Source organism: Suricata suricatta, chromosome 4 (genome assembly GCF_006229205.1).
Source record: "Suricata suricatta isolate VVHF042 chromosome 4, meerkat_22Aug2017_6uvM2_HiC, whole genome shotgun sequence".
NCBI classification, from domain to species: domain Eukaryota; kingdom Metazoa; phylum Chordata; class Mammalia; order Carnivora; family Herpestidae; genus Suricata; species Suricata suricatta.
In genome coordinates this window covers 91,146,484-91,161,832 of record NC_043703.1, presented here as the reverse complement: position 1 = coordinate 91,161,832, position 15,349 = coordinate 91,146,484, and the positions used below count along the sequence as shown (strand labels likewise).

Below are 15,349 nucleotides of genomic sequence, written 5' to 3'. Positions count from 1 at the left end.
GCTTGGGTCATCTGGGTGGCTCACTGGGTTAAGCGTCCAACTCTTGCTTTCGGCTCAGGTCATGATCCCAGGATCATGGAATCAAGCCCCACACCTGGCTCCACGCTGAGTAAGGAGCCTGCTTCAGATTCTCTCCCCACCCCCCCCACCACTCTCCCCAACTCATGTGCTCTCTCTTAAAAAAAAAAGGGGGCGGGGAGACCTGGGTGGCTCAGTAGGTTAAACATTCGACTTCAGCCCAGGTCATGATCTTGCGGTTCATGAGTTCGAGTCCTGTGTCAGATTCGGTGTTAACAGCTCAGAGCATGGAGCCTGGTTTGAATTCTGTGTCTCCCCCTCTCTCTGCCCCTCTCCTATTCACACTCTCTCCCCTCCCTCCCTCTATCAAAAATGAACATTTTCAAAAAATAAAAAAAAGAATAAAACTGTTCTTGGAATAGTGACTGTTCAAGCCCCCCACCTCCTCCATCTTTTCTATTTATGACTCCAAAAAAACTAAGTCAATGGAGGTAGTAGGCTATTTTGTCTGATGGTGCTCTTTGTCAGCTCAAGTGAAAAAAGCCAAGGCTGCACCCATTCTAGTCTTTTCGTTCATTATGGCCAGAATCTAGGCAGGCATTGTTGTTCAGACTTGCTACTTTTTGAAATCCATATGACACAGCCAAAAAGATATAACGATCTTGCAAAATCTGAAGGCAATGGAGGCCTTAAGAAGCCTTCAAAAAAAAAAAAATAACTTTTCTGGGGCACCTGGGTGGCTCAGTCAGTTAAGCATCCGACTTCAGCTCAGGTCCTCATCTCGCAGTTTGTGAGTTCGAGCCAGCTCTGAGCCTGGAGCCTGCCTCCAATTCTGTGTCTTCCTCTCTCTCCGCCTCTCCCCTGCTTGTGCATGCGCTCTCAAAAATAAATAAACATTAAAATTTTTTTTCTTAAAATAGCTTTTCACAGACTTGCATGCTTTAGTAGGAATAAACATCATGAGTATATATAACCAGATTTTCTGGGGGGAAAAAAATCAAGATTTCAAAAAAATTAGATTTGGTCCAAACTAAGTTCATTCCTTAATGAAACCCAGCAAGACTTTTGCAATGACTTAATATCATAAATACTACAATGGTTGTATGAATATATATGCATATCCACACATAAACACACGATGGTTTTAAATGCCTCCCTGCCCCAACCCATAAAGAGTCAACACATTCTATAAGATTTACCATCAGGTCAGGCAAAAGCTTTATACCATAGACATTCAAGATACCCACCCCCTCCACACACACAATTTCCATTAGGTTTTTACATTATAAAAAGTAAATCCTACCAACTAGAAAATTAACTGAAAGACAGTTTCAGGAAGTTTAAATATCAAAAAATAAAGGAAATATTTACATTTACACCTCAGTACATGTGATTTCAAGGATGCTTCTTTGATTTCTACATAAAGATAGCTTTCCCCTAAGTACAATGTAAGAGTGTATTTCAGTAATTTTTATACAGCAATTTAAAAAGATGCTTTATGCCTCCTCAGCTTTCTAGAGATAAACTAGCCTTGCATAATCCGTATAAATTTTTCATTAAGTTCAGAAATGAAACATGATAAAAACAAATCTAGCTTGGTGATCTGAAGCAATTAGCCAGATATTTAAAACTGATAATTTCAGTGCCTCTTCTTTGTATTTTTTGACAACAGCACAGCAGTGCCACTTGAAGGAACTGGACCACTAACAGGTAGTTACAGGTCAAAGCAGCCAGTGTCCCTGCCGTAAGTAAGTGCATTTATATGGAAACAGAAAACAATTTGATGCAGTCACTTTTAAAGCTGAATGCTACCCAGTTAGCAAGAAGTGTCCTGGACCAAGTGTTAACATGGCATATGAAAGTAAGCTGTGAACAGAATACCACTGCCAACGTTAGTAAATGAGGATCTGATAAGTAAACTGTCAATATTCCTCATTTTTTTAAACCTGGTACTGTGTTTCTCTTACTGACATTTTCAAAAACCAGCCAAACTTGAAAAGTAGACCAAATTTCCACCTATCCATGAGAGACAAAGTCTATGATTACTTCAAGAATATTCCCTTTGGGGCGCCTGGGTGGCTCAGTTGTTTAAGCGTCCGACTTCGGCTCAGGTCATGATCTCATGGCTCACGAATTCAAGCCCTGCATGGGGCTCTGGGCCAACAGCTCAGACCCTGGAGCCTGTCTTTTGACTCTGTTTCCCGCCCCCGCCTCTCTCTCTCTGCTCCTCCCTACTCACACTCTGTCTCTCTCAAAAATAAACAAATATTTTAAAAAAACTTCCTTCTACCACTAACTTATTTCCTGAACCTGTATTTCTTTTACATAAAGTTACCTGTTTCACAACCATCATCTACAAAATTAAAATGTACTGAGGTCTATAAACCAGAGAACTATTCAGGCAATTACCCTCAACAGCTCCACAAAAATATTATCATTCACCTCTATCTTATAAAGATGTAGAAACTGCAACTTGGCCCAAATCCGTTCTGTGTGGCACGGTATAACTTAAAACCCAGCTGTCTGGCTCCAAAGCCTGTGCTCCAATACTAAACCCATGGTTCTCAAACGGCGCACCAAGCAGCCCCAGGGTGCTGTGGTGGACTCTTGGAGGTACTAAAAACGAGGGGAAACATCTGTGGACACCCCACAAACTGCTGTGAAGCAGTTCCCAGTTGTGACATCAGATAACGCTGTATTCCTCTCAATGACATCCTATCTTTTCAAAGCCGAGGTTTTAAGAGTTGTTGTGATAAAAAGCAAGTCCCACTAAAAAAAAAAAAATCTATGTGATACAGGAAGTGAAAATGGCCGTGCCCAATAATTACAAGGTTTGAGAAGTTGTGGAGTGACGAACAGGTACCCATATCTCATTAATATGTAACTGTATGTTTCTTAAAGAATGAAATAAAATAATTTTCCAGTGTACGTGTATATTATTGTGTTAAGACATATATACTCATGAAGTTTGCATCTACGTAATACTTGTATCCATTAAGTGTTAATATGGCTAAGCAGCACCATGAAAAAATTACTAAAACACTCACACACCAGGGGACCAAGAAAGTTTGGGGATCACGACACTAGCGACTGTATTTTTACATTCAGTCCTTCCCTTCCAAACCCCAAAATACCCAACCACACTCCATTCTAAATACGATCCAAGTCTACATCTGCGTTATTTAGAAGTATATTTTCTGAAAACTATAATGGAAAAACTCCTAAGTTTAGAGCTAAAGATACAGCTGCATTTCCCATATTACTAGTCTGGAATGATGCTGCCTTTGGAAAATAAGTCATTAACTCCCCTCAATTTTACCCAACTATCAAGTACTATCTCATGTTTTAAAATAATAAGCTTGGGTGGTCCTTTTGATTGAGCATCCGGCTCTTGATTCCTGCTCAGGTCATGATCTCACAGTGTATGAGCTCGAGCCCCACATCGAGTCTCTCTCTCTTCCTCTCTCTCTGTCCCTCTCATGCACGCTCTCGTTCTTTCTCTCTCTCAAAAACAAATAAAAATAAAACTTAAAAACACAAAGCAAAATAAAATAAATGAGCTTCTGATAAGTAGCATATAAACTGAACTTAAGAAAATCAAATAGTATTCTTTTTCAAATAGTATTTTAAAAGAAAAATAAAAGAACAATTTAAAGGAACACTGAGTTTTACAATTAAGAAAAATGAAGCACGTGGCAAAGTAACATGTACAGTATGATCTATTTCTATAAACAGTAAAAAATAAGCCTCCCCTCCCCCTATTTTTATACATCTCTATACTTGCTTAATAAACAGAATCATTTGGAAGAATGTATGTGGTTGCTTGAGGCCGGAGGCTTTTTAAAAGGACATAAAGATTAACAACTTTACGTGAAACATCTTCATATTTATCTGCAAATGTTATTAATCTTCTACTCAGTGTCTTCCCTTCAGGAAAAAAATTTCATCGAACCTTCCAAGAAACACTGGCAACACACACCAACCTTGAGTCAGGAAACGTGAATTCTCGTCTTGGCTCAACACTCATCAAAGTAGGACTTAGAGTATCTTTTATTTTATTTATTTATTTTTGAGAGATGGAGAGAGACAGTGTGAGCAGGACAGGGTCAGAGAGAAGGAGACACAGAATCTGAAGCAGGCTCCAGGCTCTGAGCTGTCAGCACAGAGCCCAATGTGGGGCCCACAAACTGTGAGAGCATGACCTGAGCCGAAGCCGGAGGCTCAACTGACTGAGCCACCCAGGCGCCCCTAGAGCTATCTTTTAAGGTCAGACCTCCATGTCCCTTAATTGCAAATTGGAAACAGTTCTATTTTGTTCACCTCAGAAGGTTACTAGGAGGATGAAAGAGGGTTCCTTATAAGTCAGGAAAGGTGAGGCAAATAGCAGCTATGTCTTCTATGCAACTTGAAATTAACAGATACTGCGGATGCCAGCACTGACAATAAAATGGGAAGGAAGGGTGCTTTCTTAGGGACTAGTCTCTCCTACAGGTAGTCCTAAAAACTAATGCCTGACTGAAGTCATCCAACACTTAACAGCTTCATATTGCTAAGTGGCAATCCTGAGAAAAGATGATCATTAGCAATAATAATGCTAACCACCTTCTTTGGTTGTGAAAATTTAATGCGTTAAAATATGGGTAAAGTGCTTAGAAAAGCATTTGGCTCAAAGAAAGCAATAATTTACTGATGCTATTGTGATTACGATGATTATCACAATCTCCCAAGATTTCATGAGTTAACATATGAAAGTGCTTATAAACTATTAGGGCATGACAAGTGTTAGAAGTGTTAGAAAATATTAACACATCATTTAAACATATTATCACAAAAACATCTACTTAAACACTGGGTCTATTCGCCCTCTCTCTCTTGAAGTAACTTGCACCTACTGAGCAAGGACTGAGTGCCAAGCACGGAGCTGAAGTGCTTCCCATGGATTTAAAATTTTTGTATTCAATCTTTCAGACTAAGTTCAAAGTAATCATATTCTATTTTAATCATACTTTTTCTTTTTAAAAATGTTTTCAATGTTTATTTTTGAGAGACAGAGCGCACACATGCATGCACATGAGTGGGGGAAGGGCAGAGAGAAAGGGAAATAGAATCTGAAGCAGGCTCTAGGCTCTGAGGTGTCAGCACAGAGCCCAGCACGGGGCTCGAACTCACGAACTGCAAGATCATGGCCTGAGCCAAAGTCAGAGGCTTAACCAACTGAGCCACCCAGGGGTCCCTACTCATATTATTTTAAATTTTTTTAATGTTGGTTTATTTTTGACGTGGGGGTGGGGGGCCCAGAGGATCTGAAGTAGGCTCTGTACTGACAGCAGAGAGTGCCATGTGGGGTTTGAACTCACAAACCCTGAGATCATTCATGACTGAGCCAAAGCTGGACGCTTAATGGACTGTGCTTCGTGTTTCTATAATATTGCTAAGCCTTAGTTTTACAATAAAAAGGAATGGAATAACAAAATTATGGAGTTAGAAAAACAGAAATGGATAAGAAGTTTAATACTTAATTCCATAAGTAACATGCAAGGTCCAAAATATTCGTTAAGTCTGTCATGTTTTGACATAGAAGTTAATGAAGCTTCTCAAAACTGATTTCAATTTGAATGCAGCTTCATTCAAAGGAACTATGATGGTCAGTTTCCACTAAAACTGAATGAGTCATGTGTTCCAACCTCTTGTCCCTATTACTATCATTTATCGTTTCAGAGATTCTAGGAATCCGGAATATTTAATGCCATATTTAAATCACTTTAAACTGATAAACACTATCGAGCAAAGATAGGAAGATTCACCACCACAGTCATTTCAACTCCATTCGGAAGGGTCAGGCCCAAATTCCTGAAAACTGGCATCCTTTCAATGGAAGGGAGAGCGCAGTTTATCCAATACAAACTTCTTTTTAACTACAAATTACAGACCTCCTAGATTTTGGCTATTCTCTTCAAAACTACATGCCATTCTTTCAACAAAATGCTATGCAACCATGACAGATGATTTAGACTGATTCCTACAGACATGGAGATCTCTCTATGACATATTATTGAATGAAAAAGCATATTGTAGAATAATAAGTATAATGATCTCATTTTAATAACAATATACACACTCACAGGCAGGCAAAAAAGACTAGAAAGATATATACCACAACAATGAATGTAACCAACTTAGGTGAGAGGCAAAATTTTTGAGTGTTTATATGTTCTGGATTACCTGGAATTTTTTTCAATAACTAAGTACATACTAATTTGATAATCAGGGAAAATGCTATTTTCATCTTTTCATCGTGCCAAAACAATACCTGCTTGGTTTGGTCTCAAAAAACTGCAAGTCAGGATCTATCTAGTTAGAGTCCAAGGAGAAGACATGTTTAGAGCCCTGGACTACGGATCACCAACAACCTCTGATGCCTTCACTACTTAACTTTTCCAGGTAAGTAAAAAAACAAAAACAAAAACAAAAAAAAGAATACTGTGTGCTTAAGGGGAAAAAAAAAAAATCAAAAGAGCTAAAGGAACCATCATTAAAACCCTTTCAGAAAAAAAGCCGCCAACAAGAAACAGCAGTCTTTAAATTTTGTCTATTTGAAGTTGCCTTTTCACATCGTATGGAAAAGCAGTGAACACTTCACCTAAACCTGGGTACTTCCACAGACTCAGAGATCCCTCCTGGGAAACTTTCTGGCTAGGCTTGTACCTTCCAAAGCAACTTACATGGTGGAGAGACAGAACAGTTCTAATCCAGACAGAATAAATGAGTCAAAACCTTTCTTTCATATAATCAAAGACTAGTTTTGCCTTAGTATCTTTTTAATCAGAGTCATAAAACACTCACATATTCTAGGCACTCCGATTTTACCTGACTGCTCTACAGACACGGTCAAAAACCCATCTGAAACTACTGTATACTTTAAAAACACTGAAGGGAACTGCTAAATAGGTTAGTCTGGATTTTCTTTCCTTATTACTGTATCAAGTTAAGAGTCACAGAACATTACAAAACACAATTAAATGTTCATGGTCCGCAGGAATTCTTCACAGGATTATATTTTACATTAGTCTTTGGTTTTGAATCAGTGCTGACAAAAACATCTATAGGAAAAGAACTCTGATAACTTTTACAAAAGCTAAGATATTCTCCACCATGTCTTCTGTCACTTACACAGAGCCACAGGTAATTTCCTTTTCGATTTTGTTGCTAGGAAAGAGCTGCTTTTATTAGACCAGAAGAAATACGTAACTCGTACTTTTACTCCAGTTTTCATTTTATCTGCCAGGAGGCTCATATATAAATTACAAAACTTGACTTAGCCTAGGTCTCTGGTGTATCTCCCAATATTATGCATGGCTCTTCACCTTTTGTAGATCTAACACAGAATTAGACTATATACATGGTTCACCAAACCGCTTCAAAATCAGGCAGGCACAAGACAGCTATTGCCAGTGCTGAGAATTTAAATCAAAAGGCACAAGTCTATGTAGACGTCTTTGCCACACCAACAAGCCATAAAGTATATACTTAAATGACAACAAATGCCACAAATTTATTAAACTTAATTTTCAAATGAGAAGAGCTGAGGTCAATGAACACGGCAAAAAAAGAAATAATCATTTCTGGTGAAGAAAGTAATTTAAAAATACACTGGTTTTCCCTAATGAAAGGTTTTTAAATTTTAAGTCTGGTTAATTTTACTTACCGTGCCTTTTCAATATTAATAGGGTATTTAAAAGTATAACAAAAAGACTTACATACCTTATGTAAACAAGTGTCCACTACCCAATTGCACACATTTTCCAGGTCATCAGATACCTCAAGCCTAGATTTAACAAATTCACAGAGCTCCTCATTACTCATAACATCCCAGATCCCATCACAAGCCAAGATGATAAATTCATCCTCTTCTGCTCTTAAAATTTCGTAAACCTCAGGCTCTGGAGAAACAAGTTGTTCTGTTGGGCCCTTGCCATCAACACACTTGTAATCATAGTCCCCCAAAGCACGAGACACTGCTAATGAACCATTAACACGCTGTATCATTACGCTGCCTCCTGCATTCTGGATCCGCTCCTTCTCCCTTGGGTTGCAAGGTTTGTGATCCTGGGTAGAAAAGCAGACTTGTCCGTTCCTGTACAGAACGGCACGTGAATCGCCACAGTTGATGAAGTAGACATGCTTGGGGGAGATCAGGACCCCCACTGCGGTCGAACCACTTCTGTCCATTCCGTTTCTGAGGTCTGAAAAGTTACGCATGTACTCATCGATTTTCAAAAAGCCAGTTCTGATGCCATTCTTGACATTTTCCACTGAGGGCTCAAGAGCCGACCCTGATTTTCCAGCTGCCCGAAAGTCTTCATTATTAGTGATGTGTTCTAATAAATGTGTTGAGCAGTAGTTTGCTACTCGGGATCCAGCATGGCCATCATAAACTGCAAAAAACGACCAGTCGTCCAAGCCGTGAGGAATCCCTACAACAGCTGTGTGTGCGTCTTCCATTTCCACTCTCCATCCTTGCATGCTGCTCAGGCCATAACGTAAACCATTCCCAGCACCATGAGCATTATGCTTCTCAGTTTTGGGTTTATCCAAAAATGCACCCATGTTTAATAGTGAATCTGAAAGAAAACAAAAGTTAACAAGTGTTACACGTTTCAATCTGTGAGAGAATTTTCTATGATTTTCTACTAACTCCTATGTCAGGTATGTTTTTCAGTATTATCTGAATTTACTGGGACCAACGAAAAAGAAACCAAGGAAATTTCCCCACATATCCTTATTCTAAAACAGCACTTTCTCAATCATAGCACATTAGAATCATCAGACCAATTAAATCAGATTCTCTAGGGGGAGACTCAGATACCCATAATTTTTTATGGTGATTTATATGTGCAGTACGTTGAGAACCACTATTTCAGGAGAAAGGAAAACTAAGAAACAAAACCTGGTTACATTCTCTTAAACATTCAAGTTATAACTCTGGAATTCAAATAGAAGTTAAGAACGGTATGGCATCTTTCCCAATGTATTAAGTGACTCAAGTATGCTACCGTATTTCAGAAAGACTTCCAACGGCACGTATTACATTTTCCCCCAGGGACCCTGAAACCCTAAAATTCCATTAAACCATAAAATCTCCATTCTACAAACATTAATTTTATCAAAGCTTTACTGTGTATCAAATGAAAACCTTTACTTGGATGGACTGAAATCTCTAACTTGGGATTCTGTCAAAAACAGTTTAACAATACAACTTGAACGATGTGCTACAGAACATACATAACATGATCGAGTTTTAGAATCCACGAAATAGCATTAGGACAACTTTTACTAAGTGCTGACTGACAAAAGACACACAATTCATAGACAGTACTACTAAGCAGTGCTAAGAGAAGTACTACTATGTATCACCTTTCCTCCTGACTTATTATTGTTTTAGAATAAAGCTTTCCCAATTTCAAATGGCTTGCGCTAGAGTTGTGGTTCTCCAAATAAGCATGGAGATGCTCTGTTAGTTTCCTACCTACTACAGTCCTGGCCCTAACACTTGTTAGCTGTGTGACCGTGAGTAAGTTTCTTAGTCACTTCTACCTCCAGTTCCTGCTCTGAATTAGTCATTTGTACCTCCACCTGCCCTCTGTCAAATGGGGTAACAATAGTACCTACACGTCATAGGGCTACAGTGAACAATGAGTTAATATACTTAGAACAGTACTTGAAAAATAGTAAAACCATAAAATGTTTGCTGTTATTTGCTCAAAATGCAAATTCTATAGCCCATCCACACAAAGATTTTTTTTCAGATCTTAGATAGGGACCTTCAAAAGAGCATGCTGTCAACTGAAGAACCATGTTTTGAAAGACAATAGTCCAGACCAACTGTCTTTTTTTTTAAAGTCTGTTTATTTATTTATGTATTTATTTATTGAGGAGGGAGGTGAGGGGAAGAGAGAGAGAAAAAGAGAAAGAGAGAATCTCAAGTAGGTTCTGAGCTTGTCAGCACTGAGCCTAAGGCACGGCTAGATCTCATGAACCATGAGATCATGACCTGAGCTGAAATCAAGCTCATGATCTCAGTTTGTGAGTTGGAGCCCCACGTCGGGCTCTCTGCTGTCAGGGCAGAGCCCTCTTTGGATCCTCTGTTCCCTCCCTCTCTCTGTCCCTCCCCCACTCAAACACTCTCTCAAAAATAAACAAACATTACAGTTGGGATTATCCCTTAGTGATTAAGTTTTTTTAAACATGAAACACCATACAGGAGTTTATATAATGTACACATACAGCTTAAAAGAATGAACACCTTTGTACCTACTATAAAATTAAAGAAATAGAACATTATCAAGATCACTGAAGTTTCCTATTATCCTGAATCTTATCATTGTATCCCTTATATTTTAACTATTTGATGTGCAATTGTTTACTTTTATATGTTTGACACTATACATTGATGTGAAATACAGTATGTGTTGCTCTAGTATTTTTATTTATTTCTGGCTCACCACTATATTTCTGAGATTCATCCACAGTGATGTAGGGCTATTACCCATTCTACTATGGATGAATGTTTGAGTCATTTCTCATTTTTTAGATATAAACAATGAGTATAAAACAATGCTGTTGTGCTGTTGTGAACAATCTCTTTTATTTTTTATTTTTTAAAGTTTATTTATTTGGAGACGGAGACAGCATGAGCGAGGCAGGGGCAGAGAAAGGGAAAGAGAGAATGCCACACGGGCTCTGTGCTGCCAGCACAGAGACTGATGCAGGGCTTGAACTCACAAAGCTGCAAGTTCATTAAAAGTAGGCCACTTAACCAATTAAGCCACCCAGGCACCCCTGCTGTGAACACTCTTGATGCCCATGTAGTTTTCCTAGAATACATACCACAATTCCCAAGTGCTTAAAGTATGCAAATTTGACAGTTACTATACATGATCTTTTTTTCCCCAACAAAAAAAATCACAAAACCATTACTTCCCCAAATGCTCATTTATTTGGTAACACTACTTTCTTTAAAACAGATACCTTCTTGGTAAGTAACGTTTATCTTGAATGGAAAGATTACGTAGGTGTTTCTTTTATCTAAAAACAGCTGCATGTGACTGTGGAATTAGCAACTCCTATTTTAAGTTCTATTATTCTTCAAAAGCAAAGAACTTTGTTGTGAGATAATCAGTAAACTTCTATGTGGCAAAATGTACTTCTTGGTTACTTCCCATTGATAAGCACTGTAAATAACTTACTATAATTTAAAGGTAAAGGTCTTATTTTTATAAAATTAACTACACTGATGACACATGAACCACTCATTATATACTCAGGGTTCCACTTCGTTGCCATGGTAATTTACCTATGAATGAAGCAGTGAATGATTTTTACCTTAAGTGACTCTGATTTTTCATCCATAAAAGGCTATCTTTATTAAAGAAAACATTTACTGTTGAAAATATACATTTGCCTAGCTAGTATCTCTTTGCTTATGTTATTCACCCCCATTATTACCGAAACAGAATTCAGCAAACGCTAAGGGGAAGGTATGTTACAACACCTGTATTTTAATCAATGGTAAAGCAAATCTTGCACAATGTGTAATTGTTCTGATACTGGTTTCTTCAAATCAGTACCGTAGACTGGGCCTGGCATGTTTCAAAGGCATTTGATGACAAAGGAATGCACTTTAATTGTTTGCCATACATTCCATGTTATTTCAGGCAAGTGTTTCCCCAGTGATATGGCTTTAAGTTGTTTACTGTTCAACAGGAAACCTCAAAGGGCCTTGTAAACATTTATAATTTGGTGAAATTTTGTACTCTTTCTTAATGTTTTTTTAACAGAAAGAGAGAGAGTGAGCAGTGCAGGGGCAGAGAGAGACATAAACACAGAATCTGAAGCAGGTTCCAGGCTCTGAGCTGTCAGCACAGAGCCCGATGCGGGGCTCAAACTTGAGAACCAGAAGATCATGACCTGGGCCTAAGTTGGCTGCTTAACCAACTGAGCCACCCTGGAGCCCCCAAATTTTGTACTCTTATTGCATGTTGTATGGCTTTATCAAACATCTCTGAAAAAAAAAATCACAAAGTTTTTGTTTGCTTTTTATTTTAGAGAGAGAGAGACAGAGCGCGCGCACGCACACAAGTGGAGAAGAGAGGCAAAGGGTGAGACAGCATCTCAAGCAGGCTCCACACTCAGCACAGAGCCCAACGTGGGGCTCAATTCCACAATCCTGGGACCATGACCTGAGCGAAAATCAAGAGTCAGACACTCATCAACTGAGCCAACCAGATGCCTTCATAAAGACTGTTGCTCTTTTTTTAATGTTTTATTTTTATTTGAGGGGGGTGGGAGAAAGACCACGCACGCACACGTGCACACAAGCAGGGGAGGGGCAGAGAGAGAAAGAAAAAGAATCCCAAGCAGGCTCCACTCTATCAGCGCAGAGCCCGACTCAGGGCTCGATCTGACAACCTCAAGATCATGACCTGAGTTGAAATCAAGAGTAGGTCACGGGGCGCCTGGCTGGCTCAGTCGGTTAAGCATCTGACTTCAGCTCAGGTCATGATCTCACAGCTTGTTAGCTGGAGCCCCACATTGGGCTTTGTGCTGACAGCTCAAAGCCTGGAGCCTGCTTCGGATTCTGTGTCTCCATCTCTCTCAGCTCCTTCCCTGCTGGTGCTCTCTGTCAAAACTAAATAAACACTAAGAGAGAGAGAGAGAGAGAGAGAGAGAGAGAAAGAGAGGAGAAAGCAGGAAACAACCTCCTTGACCTCAGCCGCAGCAGTTTCTTACTCAACACATCTCCAGAAGGCAAGGGAATCAAAAGCACAAATGAACTATTGGGACCTCACCAAGGTAAAAAGCTTCTGCATAGCAAAGAAAACAATTAACAAAACTAATAAGCAATCAACAGAATGGGAAAAGACAGTTGCAAATGGCATATAAGATAAAGGGTTGTTATCCAAAACCTATAAGGAACTCAACAAACTCCACACCAAAAAACTAATAATCCAGTGAAGAAATGGGCAGAAGATGTGAACAGACACTTCTCCAAAGAGGACATCCAGATGGCGAACAGATACATGAAACAATGCTCAACGTCACTCATCATCAGGGAAATACAAATCAAAACCACACTGAGATACCACCTCATGAGGGTCAGATTGGCTAAAACAAGCAGGAGACTCTAGATGCTGGTGAGGATTTGGATAAATGGGCAGGAATGTAAACTGGTGCAGCTGCTCTGGAAAACAGTGTGGAGGTTCCTCAAAAAGTTAACAATAGAACTCCCCTATGACCCAGCAATAGCACTGCTAGGGATTTACCCAAGGGATACAGAAGTGCTAATGCATAGGGGCACATGTACCCCAATGTTCATAGCAGCACTGTCAACAATAGCCAAATCATGGAAAGAGCCTAAATGTCCATCAACTAACAAATGGTTCAAGATGTGGTTTATCTATACAATGGAATACTACTTGGCAATGAGAAAGAATGAAATCTGGCCATTTGTAGCAATGTGGATGGAACTCGAGGGTGTCATGCTAAGTGAAATAAGTCAGGCAGAGAAGGACAGATACTATATGTCTTCACTCATATGTGGAACAGGAGAAACTTAACAGAGGACCATAGGGGAGGGGAAGGGGAAACAAATAGTTAAAAACAGGGAGGAAGGCAAACCATAAGAGACTCTTAAAAACTGAGAACAAATTGAGGGTTGATGGGGGTGGGGGACAGAGAGGAAAATGGGTGATGGGCATGGAGGAAGGCACCTGTGATGAGCATTGGATGTTATATGGAAACCAAGTTGACAATAAACTATAATGAAAAAAATTTATTTACATAAAAAAAAAAGAAAGAGTGGGTTGCCTAACCAACTGAGCCCCCCAGGAGCCCCTCATAAAGGTTTTTTATACTCAGAATGCTTACTTTTTTTAATGCTTTGCCTTGTTGTGACTTCATGCTACTGTTTAGCTACATGTCAAGCAACACTGTACACTCAGACAAGGTACAGTTTCAACAACGTAAGTCTATATACTTCAAACAATCTTCTTCGAGCCCAAGAATCATGAGATCATGACCTGAGCTGATGTCAGGACGCTTAACTAAATGAGCCACCCAGGCGCCCCCAATTTGATTTTTTGATAAGAATCTTTTATAGTCATTTGCTCACTTTTTGAAGGCTGCTTTATTAAAACCTGATCATATGGAAATCAACATAAACACATGTAAACTTCAATGTGATATCAAGTGAAAAAGTGAAAATTCGACCCTTCCACAGGATCTCTCACCAGCGCATGTTACATACTAACAGTGTGGGAAGCTAGTGTCAATCACTGTATTAAATGCAATTTGTCTTTTTCAAAATGAAAGGTAGTAAACAGAAGTTCTAATTTTAAAAAAATGAATACTAATGGCTTGTTCTGCACACCCATGTTTAGAAACCAGTGATGTATACAAGACAGATTGTCTGCATAATAGAAAGCATTATCTAAAGACTGAACACTTTTGTCTTTTTCCACTGCTTGCTTTGAGAAAAATGGTGAACCCACAGCACAGTATTACTTTCTCAATCAATGATATACAGTAAGTGTACTATGAAAGAAGAATAGAGAAGTGATATTTTAAAAGGGGTATGAGAATACCTGGAAGATTGGGGACTACTCATCTGCTTTATTTAAGTATTTGCTTAGATCACTTTAAGCAATCACATCTTTATTTAAAAAAAAAATTTTTTTTTTTTTTAAAGTAAACTCCCAGTCCAACATGGAGCTCAATCTCATGACCCAGAGATCAAGAGTCACATCCTCTACAGACTGAGCCAGGTGCCCCAAGTCATCACATTTTTAAAAAATCACTAAAAAGGCTGCCCATGTGTTTATATATTATGTAGCACTGAAGTCTGGGAAGACCCTACAATTTCTCTTTAATGATCAGTGCATAAAATACAGCAATAAATTATACTTAACTTTAATGTATCTGTCAAAAGAATAACTTGGTCAATTAATTTAAAATTTCATAATGGTACAATAATTACTCACTCAAATATTTTCTTTCCCCCTTCCTTTTTTTTTTTTCCCTTTAAGTAAACTCCCCAGCAGGGGCTCAAAATCACAACCCCAAGAGCAAGAGTCACATGCTCTACCAACCGAGCCAGCCAGGCACCCCTCATTCAAGTATTTTCTCACTACCTACTACATGCCAGGCACGGTATTAAGTACTAGGAATAAGATGTCCCCTTCCCTAAACGAACTTATAGTTTAGTGGAAGATAAAGACCAATGCACAGATTACGAAGGCACACTGTGACATAGGGTACAATGGGATAAATAGAA

General features: G+C 38.9%; 1 protein-coding gene across 5 annotated transcripts in view; it reads right to left on the bottom strand.

The window, feature by feature from the left end:
- The window catches only part of PPM1B (protein phosphatase, Mg2+/Mn2+ dependent 1B), a 92,885-nt gene that overhangs the window by 28,728 nt on the left and 48,808 nt on the right, over positions 1 to 15,349 (bottom strand). For all 5 annotated transcript variants that reach the window (XM_029937273.1, XM_029937274.1, XM_029937275.1 and 2 more), the window contains exon 2: positions 7,780 to 8,639. In XM_029937273.1, coding sequence (XP_029793133.1) covers positions 7,780 to 8,625 — 846 coding nt within the window. In that variant the 5' untranslated portion in view covers positions 8,626 to 8,639. The remainder of the gene's footprint in view (positions 1 to 7,779; positions 8,640 to 15,349) is intronic.